We start from the raw sequence: 14,307 nt of genomic DNA, 5'->3' as shown, positions 1-14,307 counted from the left end.
CCACTTCTCCCTCCCATCCCCCCGTTTTCCCAAATCCCCGTAAGACCAGAACCGCAAAACCACCAAACCACACAAAACCAAACCAAACCCGTCAAACAACCACAACGTCACCTGCGACTCGCCCTGACCCGATTTTGGTCTTGCACCTCCCCCCGTCGAACCCGCCGAAGTCCACCAGTCCACCCGGCCACCGTCGAACTCCCCCATTTACCCTCATTGGCCCGCTCACCACTGCTGCCCATTCATCTCTTACTCTTCTCTCCCTCGTGCTTGGCACCTCTCGTCGTTTCTTCTCACCCCCGTTCGGACCTTCCGCCCAACCCACCCCTCCCCCCCCCCCCCCCCCCTCTCTTCCCTAAGCTTCTCCACCGCTTATACCCTGCCCAAAACGGATTCTCTTCAACTTCTTCGATAGCACTTCCTCCCGCCTCCCCCGCGATGTCCCAGAGTCGGCCTGGGCTGATCCCAAGTTTGCGCATGGGCGGTATGTTACCTTCCCCCCTCCACCGTCAATTGCGCGGGAGAAGTCACACTAACGCTTCCGCTTCACCGTCACCAGAGGTCATCCGCGAAAAGGTCCAAGATGGACTGACCGGCGAGGCCAAGGAGATCGCCTACACTCAGTGCAAGATCGTCGGCAATGGATCCTTCGGCGTCGTGTTCCAGACCAAGATGGCGCCCAGCGGCGAGGACGCTGCCATCAAGCGAGTCCTCCAAGACAAGAGGTTCAAGGTAAGGCGGATTCACCCGGAAATTCTACACTGCAGTACACCATGCTGACCATCCCTAGAACCGTGAGCTTCAGATTATGCGCATCGTGCGCCATCCTAACATCGTCGAGCTCAAGGCCTTTTACTACTCCAACGGCGACCGGGTATGTGTGACGATTCCCCTCAGCCTCCTCTCGCTCCCTCCATTGCCCCCACCACCAGGACCTCGCTAACCTTTGCTCCCCCGTTCATAGAAAGATGAAGTTTATCTCAACTTGGTTCTCGAGTATGTCCCGGAAACCGTGTATCGGGCATCGCGCTATTTCAACAAGCTGAAGACGACTATGCCCATGCTGGAAGTGAAGCTGTACATTTACCAGCTGTTCCGGTCGCTGGCCTACATCCACTCCCAAGGGATCTGCCACCGAGACATCAAGCCCCAGAACCTTCTCCTGGACCAATCCACCGGTATTTTGAAGCTCTGCGACTTCGGTTCCGCCAAGATTCTTATCGAAAACGAACCCAACGTTTCTTACATCTGCTCTCGCTACTACAGAGCCCCGGAGTTGATCTTCGGCGCCACCAACTACACAACTAAGATCGGTACGTGACCCCATGGCCTACCCGCCAATGGTCCATTCGCCCTATAGTGGTCATGGCATAATGCTGAATTTTTTTTTTCTCTAGATGTCTGGTCAACTGGCTGTGTGATGGCGGAGCTGATGCTGGGTCAACCCCTCTTCCCTGGTGAGTCGGGCATTGACCAGTTGGTGGAAATCATCAAGGTGCTAGGTACACCGACCCGCGAACAGATTCGCACGATGAACCCTAACTACATGGAGCACAAATTCCCCCAGATTAAGCCCCATCCCTTCAACAAGGTCTGTTTTCCATCTTCGCCCCCGATGCCCTGGCCAAGCAATGCTGACGTTCAATTCCCAGGTCTTCCGCAAGGCGCCTCCGGAGGCCATCGACCTCATCTCAGCCCTGTTGGAGTACACACCCACACAACGACTGTCGGCAGTTGAAGCTATGGTTCATCCCTTCTTTGATGAGCTGCGGGATCCCAACACACGGCTGCCAGACTCGCGCCACCACAACAACCCCACAAAGGAACTCCCACCCTTGTTTGATTTCTCACGGCATGGTAAGTCAACCCCCTCCCAGTTCTCGTCCTCTTTTTTATATTACATTGTCTTTCGTTGGGGAGAGAAGTTGAGATGTGTATTGACGACTTTGCAGAACTTTCAATTGCTCCCGAACTGAACTCCCAGCTGATTCCGCCTCACGCTCGCCCCGCTCTGGAAGCCCGTGGTCTCGATATCAACAACTTCAAGCCGCTTTCCAAGGAGGAGATGATTGCTCACCTCGACTGAGCGAACAGCCATCGCCTCGACGAGAAACTCGTTTTTTCATATCACGCACCGCGTCCGACCTGGATAATTCGATGTTCTACTGACCGAGTACTATCGCATTTGTGAGTGGAGTGAATTGAAGAGCATGGGTTTCTCTCGGGCTTGTACACTTTTTTTCATCATCCGGCACTCATGGCGGGACGAATATCTGTCAGAAACGAACTCGGGTGTGAAAGATGGGGAAATGGTTGATATCTGTTTTCATGGCTGAGCAGAAAGCCAGATTTCGATTCATCGGGGCTAGGGCTCATGATTGTCACGCAACGGTGGGAGGTCATGGCCTGGAGTTTATTTATTGAGGTGTCTGCGACAACTCTTGGGAAGAAAAAGTGATACCCTTATCTGTGCAAGTCTGCCTTTCCGGGATTGAAGACTGCATGGCTTCATCGGTCGAGGGGAGGAAATCCCAAATACAGCCGAACTCGACCCCGGGACATTCGATATGCATCACCGACGGGTCTAGAGGCTTTCTTTTATCCCACAATGGATCCTCACGGGTCGCCTTGTGACTTCCCCTCGACTTGCAGCGCTAGAAACCTTGTTTATTTTCTTCCCTTTGCGTCTCTTTTGTTCTCCTCTTTTTCCCTTTTCTTTTGCTTGTTGTTCTCCCCTTTCCTATTGCAGTGTCATTGTCCGGATCTCATTGGGCTTGGCTGGTTCCTCCTCTTGCCCTCCCGCTCGCCTGCGATGAGCTACATGTTCCAATTCTGAAGCAGACGGTTTTCTTTGTTTCACTCGAGCTTGTAAATGTCTTGTACCGTAGAGTTCTTCGTGTGGGAGGGATTTTGAGGCTACTGCTGCAGCTCGCACCCAGGGTATAAATGGGGTATCTACCGTCGGGGAGAGTATCCCACTTATTTACATTTTTCTACCTCGATACACGTTTCAATTCACAGCTTGCCAATACTATAGCGACCCAACTGCCTTCCGCCATACAAGCAGCATCGGAGCAAGAATGCCAAAGTAAATGCTCTGATTGCTAATAAGTGTACTGAGATGCCACGTAAAATCACAACCCCTGTGAAGAGATACACTTAAGTACTATTTGCACTACATATCTTGACCTTTATTCGCAGTTTGGCTCAAATTCTCTTCCAGCATTCAGTTAATTTTCCGCGTTGGCAATCCATCCGTTGGCGGCCAATCCAAGTGATTTTGTTGACGCGATCGGATCGGAAAATCTCACTTTCCGGGCCTGGCATTTACCTTGCAAGCTCCGAACCTCCAGTTCCCCCATCTGAATCCACAACCAAGCTCTGAGATTCCATTGAACGAAACTACACGCGCGATGGCTGATTACGAGCGCCGGAACAACGGCTACCGCGGCGGCGGTGGCGGGCGCAAGCGCCGTTACAGAGGTGAGGGAACCTTCCCTGGGTGGATTAACTGCTGGGGAGCTGAGATGAGCTGACACGATACCTCTCAGATGACGATGACTACGATCGCCGACCCCAGAGAAGAAAATATGAAGAGCCTCTGTTTGTCCAGGTTCGGCGTCAGTTGCTGACAATCGCGGAATCGGTATGTCCGTCTTTACGCTCTTGAGCGCGCTGCGGATGAAGCCGGTATACTAATGCGGTGAATGTTTCTAGGCGGTGCGACGAGTCGAAGATGATATCGTTGGAATTGCAAAGTCTGTGGCCGAGCATTATGAGGATGAGGAGTTGCGCGACACATTCATTAACATCTCGTTGGACCTGTATGTCTCTCCCACCCATACAACTGCTCTCTGGCCCGCAAGACCACCTACTGACCAATTGACTTTGATGATAGTGTCCGCGAGCAACCTATGAAGATTCCCTTTGTCGCCGCCATTACGTTGGTTACGCATAACCTGAAGCCGGAGCTTGGAGCGGAGGTCTTGAAGAAAGCCGGCGGACTCTTGCAGAAATACATCGACACAGGAGCCTGGCGCGAGGTCAAGCTACTTGTTCGGTTCCTCGGTTGCTTGCAAGCCATGTTTGAAGGTGACGGTGTTTTTCCACTTCTGGAAGAGTTCTTTGCTCGTGCGGTGGATCTCCAGACCGCGTCTTCTGAAGATGTATGTAGCAGCCCTTATACTGACACAACGGCCTTTTGCTAACATGTTTCAAAATAGCTGCTCGGATTGGAACTAGTCAAGATTATTCTCTTCACAATCCCCTACGTGATGTCGTCCCCTGCGACTGGTTTTGAAACCCAGGCCTCGGCGCTTCTTGACAAGACCGATATCATCGCGTCCACCCCTCACGCCCTCGTCGATCTCGTGAATACTTTCAGCCCTGATGAGAACAAGGAGGCAGCTGGTCCCAGTGTGATCAGCCTGATGCAGACCCAACTCCAGGCCGAGGCCGGCCGCGGCTGGGAATTGAAGTGCCTTCCCCGTCCGTGGAAGAGTGTGCAAGAGAGCAACGAAGATGAATCAAAGCCCTTTGAGGTTGCAAGCAAGATCCCTTTTCCGGAAATCAATGTCCCAAATCCGGTTCTCCATGGCAGTCACCCGCTTTTCCCAGAAGTCTACCTCTCGGTATATGCCGATCAGGATATCAACACCGTGCCCCCAACCTCGGATATTACATCCTCTCTGTTGAGAGAAGTCCTGGTTGATACGATCAATCTCCTCGACTTTAACAGAGTTGCCACGGCTAAGTATCTGATTGACATCGACTGCTACTTTACCCCTCACACATTCGTCAAACGTGCAACTACCTTCGACCGCATGCGTGATCTGGCTGGCGAAGGCCAATCATGGAAGCCAGAGGATGTCGCCGTGGATGCAGTCTTCTCCCAGCTGTACCAACTGCCTACTCCGGAGCACAAGCTTGTTTATTATCACTCCGTATTGACTGAATGCTGCAAGATCGCTCCGGCAGCCATTGCGCCAAGTCTGGGCCGTGCTATCCGCTACCTGTACAACAACCTCCAGACAATGGATTTGGAGCTGAGCAACCGTTTCTTGGATTGGTTCGCTCACCATCTGAGCAATTTTGGTTTCACGTGGAAGTGGAGCGAATGGTAAGTCGACTCCCCTCACCTTTTCTAAGATTTGAGGTTAATCACGATCATAGGATTGACGATCTTGAGCTCCCTGCCGTTCATCCCCGGATGGCCTTCATCAATGGTGCACTTGATAAGGAAATTCGACTGAGCTTTGCCCAGCGTATCAAGGGTACTCTCCCGGAGCCTTACATCCCCCTTATCACCGAGGGCAAAGAGAAGGATACCCCCGAGTTCAAATACCTTTCCGAGAGTAAGTCCTCCTTTTTCACGAATATTGCATCCCGGAAATCGCATCTAACGACATGGAAAGTGACGCCCTACTCTAAGGAAGGGCAAGAACTCAACCAACTGATCCGAAAGAAAGCTGGTGACGACGAAATTCAACCCGTAATCGCCGCCATCGAAGAGCAAGCCCAGGATCTGGGCGTTGAAGATCCCAAGGTGCCTTCCACAGATGCCTTCGTCACATCGATCTGCTTTGCTGGCTCCAAATCCCTCTCTCATGTCCTGTCTTGCATCGAACGGAACAAAGAGCGTCTCCTTGCCATAGGCCCAGCCTCCCAAGCAGCCCGCTGCCAGATTATTACCTCTGTCATGGAATACTGGACCGACCAACCCGGCATCGCAATCAATATCATCGACAAACTCCTCAACTACACCATCCTCAGCCCCCTCTCGGTCCTTGAATGGGCTCTCTCCGAAAACATGGCCGCGGGAACTATTCTCGCGAAGCCGCACATCTTCGAAATGATTTCCGCAACAGTCGGTAAAGTCACGAATCGCATGCGTCAAATTGTCACTGCCCGCACACAGCCCGGTATCTACGAGCCCCAATTGAGCATTCTGGATGAGACACTTTCCCGGGAGCGTGCCGATATGCAGTCTCTTTTCAGATTTATCGAGGATGCGATTGTCTCCGTTGCCGCTGGAAGCAATGATGAACAGATGGAGCGTGGCGATGGTAGTGGAGATTTGCCTGAAGATGCCATTATTCGTCAGTGGGGTCGTCGCTGGTTGAGAGTCTTCCGTCGCAAGGCCGGTGTTGAAGAGTCTTTCATTAACGGTGCCCTGGTCAATGCTACGCCAGTTGGAACAGTTGCTCCGCAGCAGGATACCCCTGCCACCGAAGATGGAGATGTCCAGATCGAAGATGCTGACAACCAGTAAGCGTGGGTAGCCAAGACACCTTCTAGCGGGTGTGGCTAAATGGTGATCTCTTGGGGCTTTCTCTCTAATTTAAGCTGACTTTCAATGGTTTTTTTTTTTTTTTTTTTTTTTTTTTTTTTTTTTTAACCTTGGCCTTTTCCGTTCAATTCCTGTGTCACGGCATGACGTCCGTAGATGCTAGGCGGATCTGGATCTGGATCTCGACTACCTGGATGTGTACACTACCAAAACTAAGCCTGTTACCATTACCTATTCTTGCAAATCAAGTGGCTTACCCGCTGTTAAATTTATAATATAACAACAACCTACTTGCATTCCATCTCAAATAATTACAATATGAATGACAGACTAGAATAAAAGTTTTGTGTACTAGTCGGAGTACATTCGCCGGAAAAAGCCTCCTGGATCGCAAAGTATAAAGTAGCACATCTGGACCCAACAGAGATGCACAAGATTAGTTATAAGCATTGTAAGATGGAGATAAGAGTTCCCGGCATCGAAAGGCATTGAGGCGGAATATGTTTTCTATGTAAAGGACGCTTCTTGAAAGTGATTTTCTTATGAGATGGGCGGTCCTCGGTTCCAGTGTTCGGTCAAAGGTGTGAATCGCGAAGGCAAAGCAGGTTAGAAAGAACAGCCTTTATGAACTGCGAATGTGGCAATACTCTTCAGCTTAAATCTGCGCCCAAGGACTGGGCAAGAATCTATTTTGTTTCGTTTCGTTTCCCGAGACCCTTAGGATTTCCCTCGTATCATTCCAGCTTTCAAGTGCTGAAATTTCTCAAGTCGACTATAATACCGGGTACGACGTTGAGTACAATGAAGGAGAAAAGCGAGCAGAAAGCGAAAGGGAAGGAATAAACAATGACCCCTCCTGATATCGTGTACATCTTTGAATCCTAAATCCATAGCCCGTTAAGATAAAAGAGATGATCACCGAATAATAAATAATTATAAAGCCTGCTGGCTTTTCCTTCTTTACCACTTCAGTCAGAACTGGCTGCGCTCCTTCCTTACGGAGCTCGTCGGTCCATGAAATAGGGACCCGATTCATCCACATCACTACTCGACCCACGCGTATAAATTGACATATTATCCTCATAGCTCCCGCGGCGTGTATGGGGCTGAAGCCCGTCTTCATCCGACTCCATTGATGAAAGACGTTTTATGTTCATGTGGTGGTGGTCGACATTGCTGCCGAGCCGTTTCGTGGTGCTGATGCGACGGTCTTTGCCGCGGCCTTTGATTCCCTTATTGCTGTTTTTGTATAATGCAGCGAAATATTCCCAGAGTTCTCTGTCTTGAGGATTCGAGGGCCCAGACTCGTTGATTTGGGAGAAGCGAAGAGTCAGCGTTCGGAGGGTTGGTGTGTGGAATTTATTTTGGTGGGACTATATCCGAACAAACAAACATTGGCTGTTAACAACAACTCTTCTTGAGGTCGATGTAATCAAGGGTGGAACTAGGTTGGGGTGTTTGAGGTGGGCTCGTCTTACCTTGAGGTTGCCTAATTGTGTAAAGTTCTTGCCACAATCATCTAATAGACAGGTGAAAGGTTTCCGTTGAAGGTGGGTGGTCTTGTGGGCGCGCACGTTGCCACGTTGGGCGAACCGCTTATGGCAGATTTCACAAGCATACGGTTTCTCGCCTGTGTGACGACGCTGATGTGTCTGTATGCGAGGGTAAGCCGTCAAATTCTGTGCAATCATGCCTCATGCAAGGGAGGGAGAAGAATGGGGCTGGCCGGCTTACTTTGAGGTTGCCTAGCTGCGAGAAACGCTGCCCGCAGGACGGCTCATGGCAGACCTGAAACCACCAGTCAGCACGAAATCTCACTCTCAGCTGGCCTCGTCCCTTCTTGTTTCTTTTGGGGGGGTTGGCTGAGGTTACTCACAAATGGTTTATCGCCTGTATGCGCTCGGGTATGGATATCCAAATGGGTCTTCTGGGCAAAGCTCTTGCCGCAGTTGGGTAATTGGCAGGTATACTTTTTCTTCTTTCCAGACCGGGACACCTGTCCTTCGTCGTTGAGAAGACACTGCGGTGGCGACATGACATAATTAGAATATCCTGGCGGGGCGACGTGCTGGAGAGGCGGCAACGAATGCTGCGGGATGGGCGATGACCCGGACCCTGGCGGTTTCGCCTGGATGGCCTTCATCAGCACGTCGACATCGGTCGAGAAATCGACGCCAGGTCCCTCCTTCTTTTCTTGAGAGCCATAGTTCCCCTTCTGAAAGCCTGCGACGGGCGAGGGCAGACTGTGATCTGGCGTCTTGGCCACCTGGCTGATGGCATTTTTGGCCGGGCGGATCTCCGGCAATGACGGCGGTTGCTCCGTCGTCAGACGCGTCGAAGAAGTGAGCGGCGGCTGGCTCCCAACAAAGTATTGGTATGGATGAGACTGCTGGCTCAAGGACCCGAGACCATACGGGGCTGATGTGGGGGTCTGGTACGGCAGCCCTGAGTATGAGGCCGTGGTCGGGTGCGAATAGTATGGGTACAAGGGCGCGTCCATAGTTCGCCGATGGGCAAATGCGCCCACGGCATGGCCAGGGAATTCATAGGAGACCGGCTCGGCGGTTTCCATGATGATCTCGCAAGAGTCGGGGAGGGGGTGACCAGCAAGGAGGGTTGGCTCTTTTGCTTTTTGTCTTACCCCAGGATTCCCACGCCGGGCACCACCACGTCGGGCCCGAAACTTGGGGATGGATGGCTCGTTGATTTGGGAAAGGGTGAGAAGAAGTCGAGATAGGCTTTCTTCTGGCCGGAGCTAGGATGAACCCTCAGGAAGAAAGAAGAGAATTTGGGTTCTGTCCGAGCTGGAGTTGCTTTTGAAGGAGGTATAGAGACGGGAGTGTCACTAGGGCCGGGGTCGATCTATATAGCAGGGCGCCGACAGGCTGGAAGTCATGGCCTGAAGATGATGATTGACGACTAGTGGTGATCACCCGGGCCCAAGAATATCTTGTATGACGCTCCCAGGGAAAAGGGGAGCAGTTCGAGGCCAGACGTGCATGGGCGATCTCCCTGGGATCATGGATGAGGCGACCTGAAAACTTCCCGCATCGTGGACGCATCATTTTCTGTGCCACGGGGGGTGGGCAGCCCCTCTGCCGCTAACTGACTAGTGACTCGTCCTGGGGTTCTGTGGGAAAAGCTGGTGGATGGGAATTCTCGGTGAGCGTCACACAAAATACTCGCAGCCGCGACTGGCGACAGCCTCCCCGTGACTTGCTCCAGCTCCTCCACCTCGCCATTTCTGCCTCCGCTTCCCACAACCATCACCTCGACAAACTACAACCGCGACAACAATTACTGTGGCCTGCATCCTGTTTGCATCGCATTCTTCACGTTCTCCTCATATTGTTTCTTCTGGCATCCGCAAAAACAAAACACGCAGCTCCTCGAGGGCGGGCCGGGCCTTCGGGCTTTCGAAGTGGACCAGGGATCTGCAGTCAACAGTCGACAGGTCGAGTAAGCCGACCCTCATTGGGGCACACCCGGATGCACCCGCCCGATAGTCGCCAATAGCGTCGATTCCTCGCCCATCGAATATCCTGGTTAGCCGCCCATGGCCTTGGAAATTCCCTTCGTGATCCCCTCCGATCGGTTTCAGCTCCCAGATCTCGCCCCGTCGATCAGAGCTATGCCCGGCCTAGCCCGGCTGGTGGCTGTCGCCAGTGCCTCCATCGCCCATCGGGTTTGGGGAAAATCGTGAATCATGAATGGCAGAGGACGAATGGATGAATAGCCTTCCTCCCCCCTAATACCTCGTCGCGCGGCCTTGACTCCCCCCAAATCAAACAGAAATACCCTGCACGTCTTGCGTCTGGAGGCGTCGCACCCATGGTTCCTGCAGGGATCGGTGTCTGGTCACGAACTCCTGCCCAAATAGGATGGTGCGAAACATGGTGGAGGGTCTGCTCTCCTCTCCCCAAGCAGCCATGTCCTCCGTCCAAAAAGTGACAGGACTCGGGGAAGCAACACGACAGGACCGGTTCCTGGCCTGTACCTGATGGAGGTCCCCACCCACCCCATAATGATCGGCCTTGCCTTACACCTTCGTCTTTCGTTCCCAGGGAAGATCGCACTCGCATCTTCCCACTTTCTGTCAGTCTGTCACTGTCAGTGCCACTCTTCTTTTAGAAGAGAGATGATTTATTAATTTCTTTTCCCTTTTTGGCACTTTTGGCCCCCGCGTGGTCCGCGAGGGCAATTTGCCTACCCTACTGCATAAGAATACCGACCCAACTTGGCCTAGTTTGAATGTCTATCCAGCCTACCCGCCCAGGAAGGGCAATAATTAGCGTGTCAAAGGAACGAAGTGGAGGCGATCAGGGGGTGTAGCTGATCGACTCTTGTCCCAGTCGACAGGTCACGATCCTGTACCACCCCACGGACCAGAGAGAGGCTCTGTGGCGATTCGGACGGGCAGGGGTGGAATTGCCGGGACCCAGAAAGTCGGTCCCCTCCCCTGTGCAACGTAGAGAGCTGGTCGGAAAGGGTCTGTGTGGTGGGTTGTTTGCTTTTTCTTTCTTACTTATGGACATCTGCATTTTGTTTGCGAGTGCATTTGATGGGAGACAAAAAGAGAAAAAAAAATTTTGAGAAATGAAGCGAATCCAGTAGAATAAGAAGCCCTAAACCTGGCTACGAAGAAATCAAATCAAGTTACATTTGCGCCGACGCATCCGCCACCCTTTTACCGTCCAGTGTAGTTCGAGTACCTAGAGGAAAACACGTCAGTATAATGGGATCGTCAAAAGATCAGGCTACCATGAGATCGTGGTAGGACAGGGGAATAGCTCACCTCCAGATCCGTGCACGCATGTCTCCACTGCCAGTTGCAAAGAGATTGCCGGTTGGGGCGGGTGCCACCGAGATAACTATCCGCGGAAAAATGAGGTTAACGAAGATCATAAAATCGATAGACAGGAGCTAGTCTCGTAAACTCACCGGAGTTCTTGTGGCCCTGCAACATCATCTGAGCATTGCCGGTGATCGGATCCCAGAACTGAACCCCACGGTCCTTCGAGCCACTCATGACCCACTGACCATCGGGCGTCAGGCAAACACTAAGAACAAAGTCCTGCGGAAAGAAAGTCAATTAGAGGAGTTCTTTCAGGGGGGAAGAGGCAACGGCCGTTGAAGGTGGTGGGGAATTCGGTTTGACAGTGACAGTGACAGGAGACGGGACGGGGAATGGAGACAAACCTTGTGGCCCTCGAATGTCCGAACGCACTTGCCGCCCTTCACGCCGCTGTGAGGGTGCATGCCACGAGGGACGGTAAGCTCCCAGAGCTTGATAGTCTTGTCGAGACTGCCGCTAACCAGGTCGCGGCCATTGGGCGCGAAGGCAACCGAGTACACGCTGTCCTTGTGGCCATCAGGGTTCTCCAGACGCTCCACCAGGTAGCCAGTGGTCGTGTCCCAGACACGCACGCTCTTGTCCAGCGAGCCGGCAGCGACGTAGTGACCATCGGGCGACATAGCCACCGTGGTGACGCCATCCTCAATGCTGAGGGTGTAAACGAGCTTGCCGTCGAGAATATCCCAGAGGCGCACGGTCTTGTCGCCACTGCCTGAAGCAATGTAACGACCGTTGCCGGCAAAGTCAAGGGAATAGATGTCCTGCTCGTGACCGGTGAAGATGTGCTTGATAGTGCGCGCCTGGATATCCCAAACCTATATGTTCCCGAAGCAGACCCGGTTAGCAATCCACCCATTGCGAAAAAGAAAGGTAGGAACCTTCCAGTGAGATATTTAAAGGAGAAACACTTACCCGAATCTGCTTGTCTTCGGCACCGGTAGCCAAATACTTGCCATCAGGGCTGAAGCAAACGCTACGGATGTAGAGGTCGCCATCCTTGTCGACATTCTCATCTTGAAGGGTAGCCACGTTCTGACCAGTGGTCACATCGAAGATCTGAGCAGAGCGGTTGCAACCAGTGGCCAGGTACTTGCCGTCACGGCTGAAACGAACACAGCAAACCACACTGTCGTGAAGGAGGTGGTGCACAAGCTCGACATCCAGCACGCGCTGCACCTCTGGGTTGAATACAGCATACCAGTCCTGGCCCTCACGCTTTTGGGATGGGGGCAGGTCCTCGGGGTTCCAGTTGGCCAACATATTACCCACGCGCTCGGTACGGACGATCGACTGATTCGGCGGGGTCGGACGAGGAATCTGCGGCGAAGCGCGAGGGTCCGGATAGGCGGCAACGTGCGTCTGTTGAGGAGTGGCCGGGCCAGGAGCAGGGCGACGGCCCTTACCAGGACCAGGAGAAGCAGTCGGAGGGGGAGGAGGTCCGTAACCTATGAAAGAAAAACATCACATTAGCTCCTGATCCAGTCCCCCCAATCACACTCACATACCGTTCACAGCAGCGCCAGGCGGATATCCTCCAGATGAGCTCTGCGGGGGCGGCGGCGCACCAGATAGGGCAACCGCGGCAGGCTGTTGAAGGTTCTGCTGGGCAGTCTGCTGATCCTGGGAAGGGGGAGGGGCAAGACCGGGTCCACTACCTCCGGGGTTGGTCATGATACCGCTGAATAGATTGCTAGGGCCGTGGCCCAACGATGGGGGCTGAGCCTGGGGGCCCGTATGCTGCGCGGGCGCAATGTGAGAGACGGGCTGCACGCCGCGAGATTCAAGTTCGTGTCGCAACATTCGGATCTCGGCTTCGTAGCTATTGTGCGCGCGGGAGATGTCAGTAAGCATCATCAAGAGTCGGTGTAGCAGAGTAGGGGCATTCATAGAAACATACTCTTGCTTCATCTTGATCTGGGTCTGCTCCAGCTGGTAAACCTTCTGACGGATCATCTCCATTTCCTGGAGCTGTCCGGTCACTGCGTGATCTGTCAGTTAGAAAAGGTTTCAGCGAATTTCGCGGACCATGATTCGCCGCCAGAGGTCTGGCGACATTTCGAACGGACGGAGGGGGCAGGGGGAAGAGGGTGCCGACAATGCTTGGCATTGCCAGCTAGGGGGATCAGAGGTGGTATGGTGCAAGAGAGACCTACACTGATGTTCATATTCGCCGGTGCTTCGCGACTGGTTCTCGAACTCCTGTCGCAGTTGATCCAGCAACTCCGTCAGGCGAGAGTTGGGAGCGGGCACCATCCCGCGGTGGGCGTTGTACATTGCGGTTTTGCGATTTGGATGCCGAAATCACTCAGAGATAGTTCGCTGTACAGGAAGTCGTTTCTGGACAGCGATATTGGAATCAGCGACAGCTCGCGACGGCGGATCGCAGCTCAGCCGGTGAGAGCGGTAACGGAGGGCGATGCTGCTTGGTGGACGACACCACGCAGCGAGCCACAGCGATGATAGGGCCGAATGGAAAGTGATGTAAGAGAGAGAGTCGTATTGGGGAGGGGTGAAGGCGGGTGGAGGGGGTGGAGGTGAAGAGGCTGGGTAGCGGGAAGGTTGGGGGTGAGATGGAATTGGCGGCTGCCGTTTGGCGCGAGAAGCGAGTTGCAGGCGACGGCCCCAGCAGAACCAGTCCCAAGGACCAAGAACCACAATTGCAGAACCAGAACCAGAACCACGCCTACGTCAGGGACGTTTCGAGAAATCCCAAGAGGGAAAAAAACGGGGGCGTGGAAAAAAAGAAAAGAAAACCCACTCTGGCTTTATTCGTGAGAGCCGCACAAGAGACCGTTTTCGTGCCGACCCAGTGGGAGAGTCCAGATCGAAGAGCTTTCCACGGGACCCTCCAAGCTTGGATCGGCGCGGTTGCGCGGTGCCTTGTGAATGCCTGAGGCACACCAGTCTCCCGGTCTGACAGAATGGCGGTAGGCGTCAGTATTGATGCCTTACTGCCTTACTTCTTGCCAGTTCCTGCCTGACGGCCCAGGCCACAATTGCCACGCTAGATCCCGTGAAGATTATGCTGTATGGCCATGTCACCTGCTCCCCTACGAATACTGTAGCAGTATGTACCTGGAGACGCCCAGACCCGATGTATGGCGTGGTGGGCTTATGCAGGTACCAAAATATAATCCCCTCATAATGAATGGCCTGATACTGC

General features: G+C 53.2%; 4 protein-coding genes across 4 annotated transcripts; 2 read left to right on the top strand and 2 right to left on the bottom strand.

Moving 5' to 3' along the window:
- Positions 1-438: 438 nt before the first annotated feature.
- On the top strand, positions 439-2,086 carry N7532_006153 (GSK family serine/threonine-protein kinase; the record flags this gene model as incomplete). Its single annotated transcript, XM_056618647.1, has 7 exons — positions 439-484; positions 560-732; positions 791-874; positions 965-1,313; positions 1,398-1,591; positions 1,653-1,857; positions 1,953-2,086. 7 exons carry the CDS (start codon positions 439-441, stop codon positions 2,084-2,086), a joined length of 1,185 nt encoding a protein of 394 aa, XP_056474806.1.
- Positions 2,087-3,413: 1,327 nt separating this feature from the next.
- On the top strand, positions 3,414-6,271 carry N7532_006152 (NCBP1 family protein; the record flags this gene model as incomplete). The annotated part of the gene is made up of 6 exons (XM_056618646.1): positions 3,414-3,483; positions 3,552-3,646; positions 3,718-3,824; positions 3,899-4,166; positions 4,224-5,119; positions 5,173-6,271. The coding sequence occupies 6 exons, from the start codon at positions 3,414-3,416 to the stop codon at positions 6,269-6,271; spliced, it is 2,535 nt and encodes an 844-aa protein (XP_056474805.1).
- A 1,013-nt stretch (positions 6,272-7,284) lies between these two features.
- N7532_006151 (C2H2-type zinc finger protein) lies at positions 7,285-8,861 on the bottom strand (the record flags this gene model as incomplete). The annotated part of the gene is made up of 4 exons (XM_056618645.1): positions 7,285-7,662; positions 7,768-7,941; positions 8,024-8,077; positions 8,166-8,861. The coding sequence occupies 4 exons, from the start codon at positions 8,859-8,861 to the stop codon at positions 7,285-7,287; spliced, it is 1,302 nt and encodes a 433-aa protein (XP_056474804.1).
- A 2,115-nt stretch (positions 8,862-10,976) lies between these two features.
- rcoA (uncharacterized protein) lies at positions 10,977-13,418 on the bottom strand (the record flags this gene model as incomplete). The annotated part of the gene is made up of 7 exons (XM_056618644.1): positions 10,977-11,001; positions 11,085-11,160; positions 11,231-11,363; positions 11,489-11,959; positions 12,057-12,589; positions 12,650-13,123; positions 13,298-13,418. 7 exons carry the CDS (start codon positions 13,416-13,418, stop codon positions 10,977-10,979), a joined length of 1,833 nt encoding a protein of 610 aa, XP_056474803.1.
- Positions 13,419-14,307: the final 889 nt, after the last annotated feature.

This window comes from Penicillium argentinense (assembly GCF_028826775.1).
Source record: "Penicillium argentinense strain IBT 30761 chromosome Unknown utg000005l_segment0_segment0, whole genome shotgun sequence".
Lineage (NCBI taxonomy): Eukaryota > Fungi > Ascomycota > Eurotiomycetes > Eurotiales > Aspergillaceae > Penicillium > Penicillium argentinense.
Note: the sequence above shows the minus strand (reverse complement) of the source record. Positions and strands in the feature narration are given on the sequence as shown.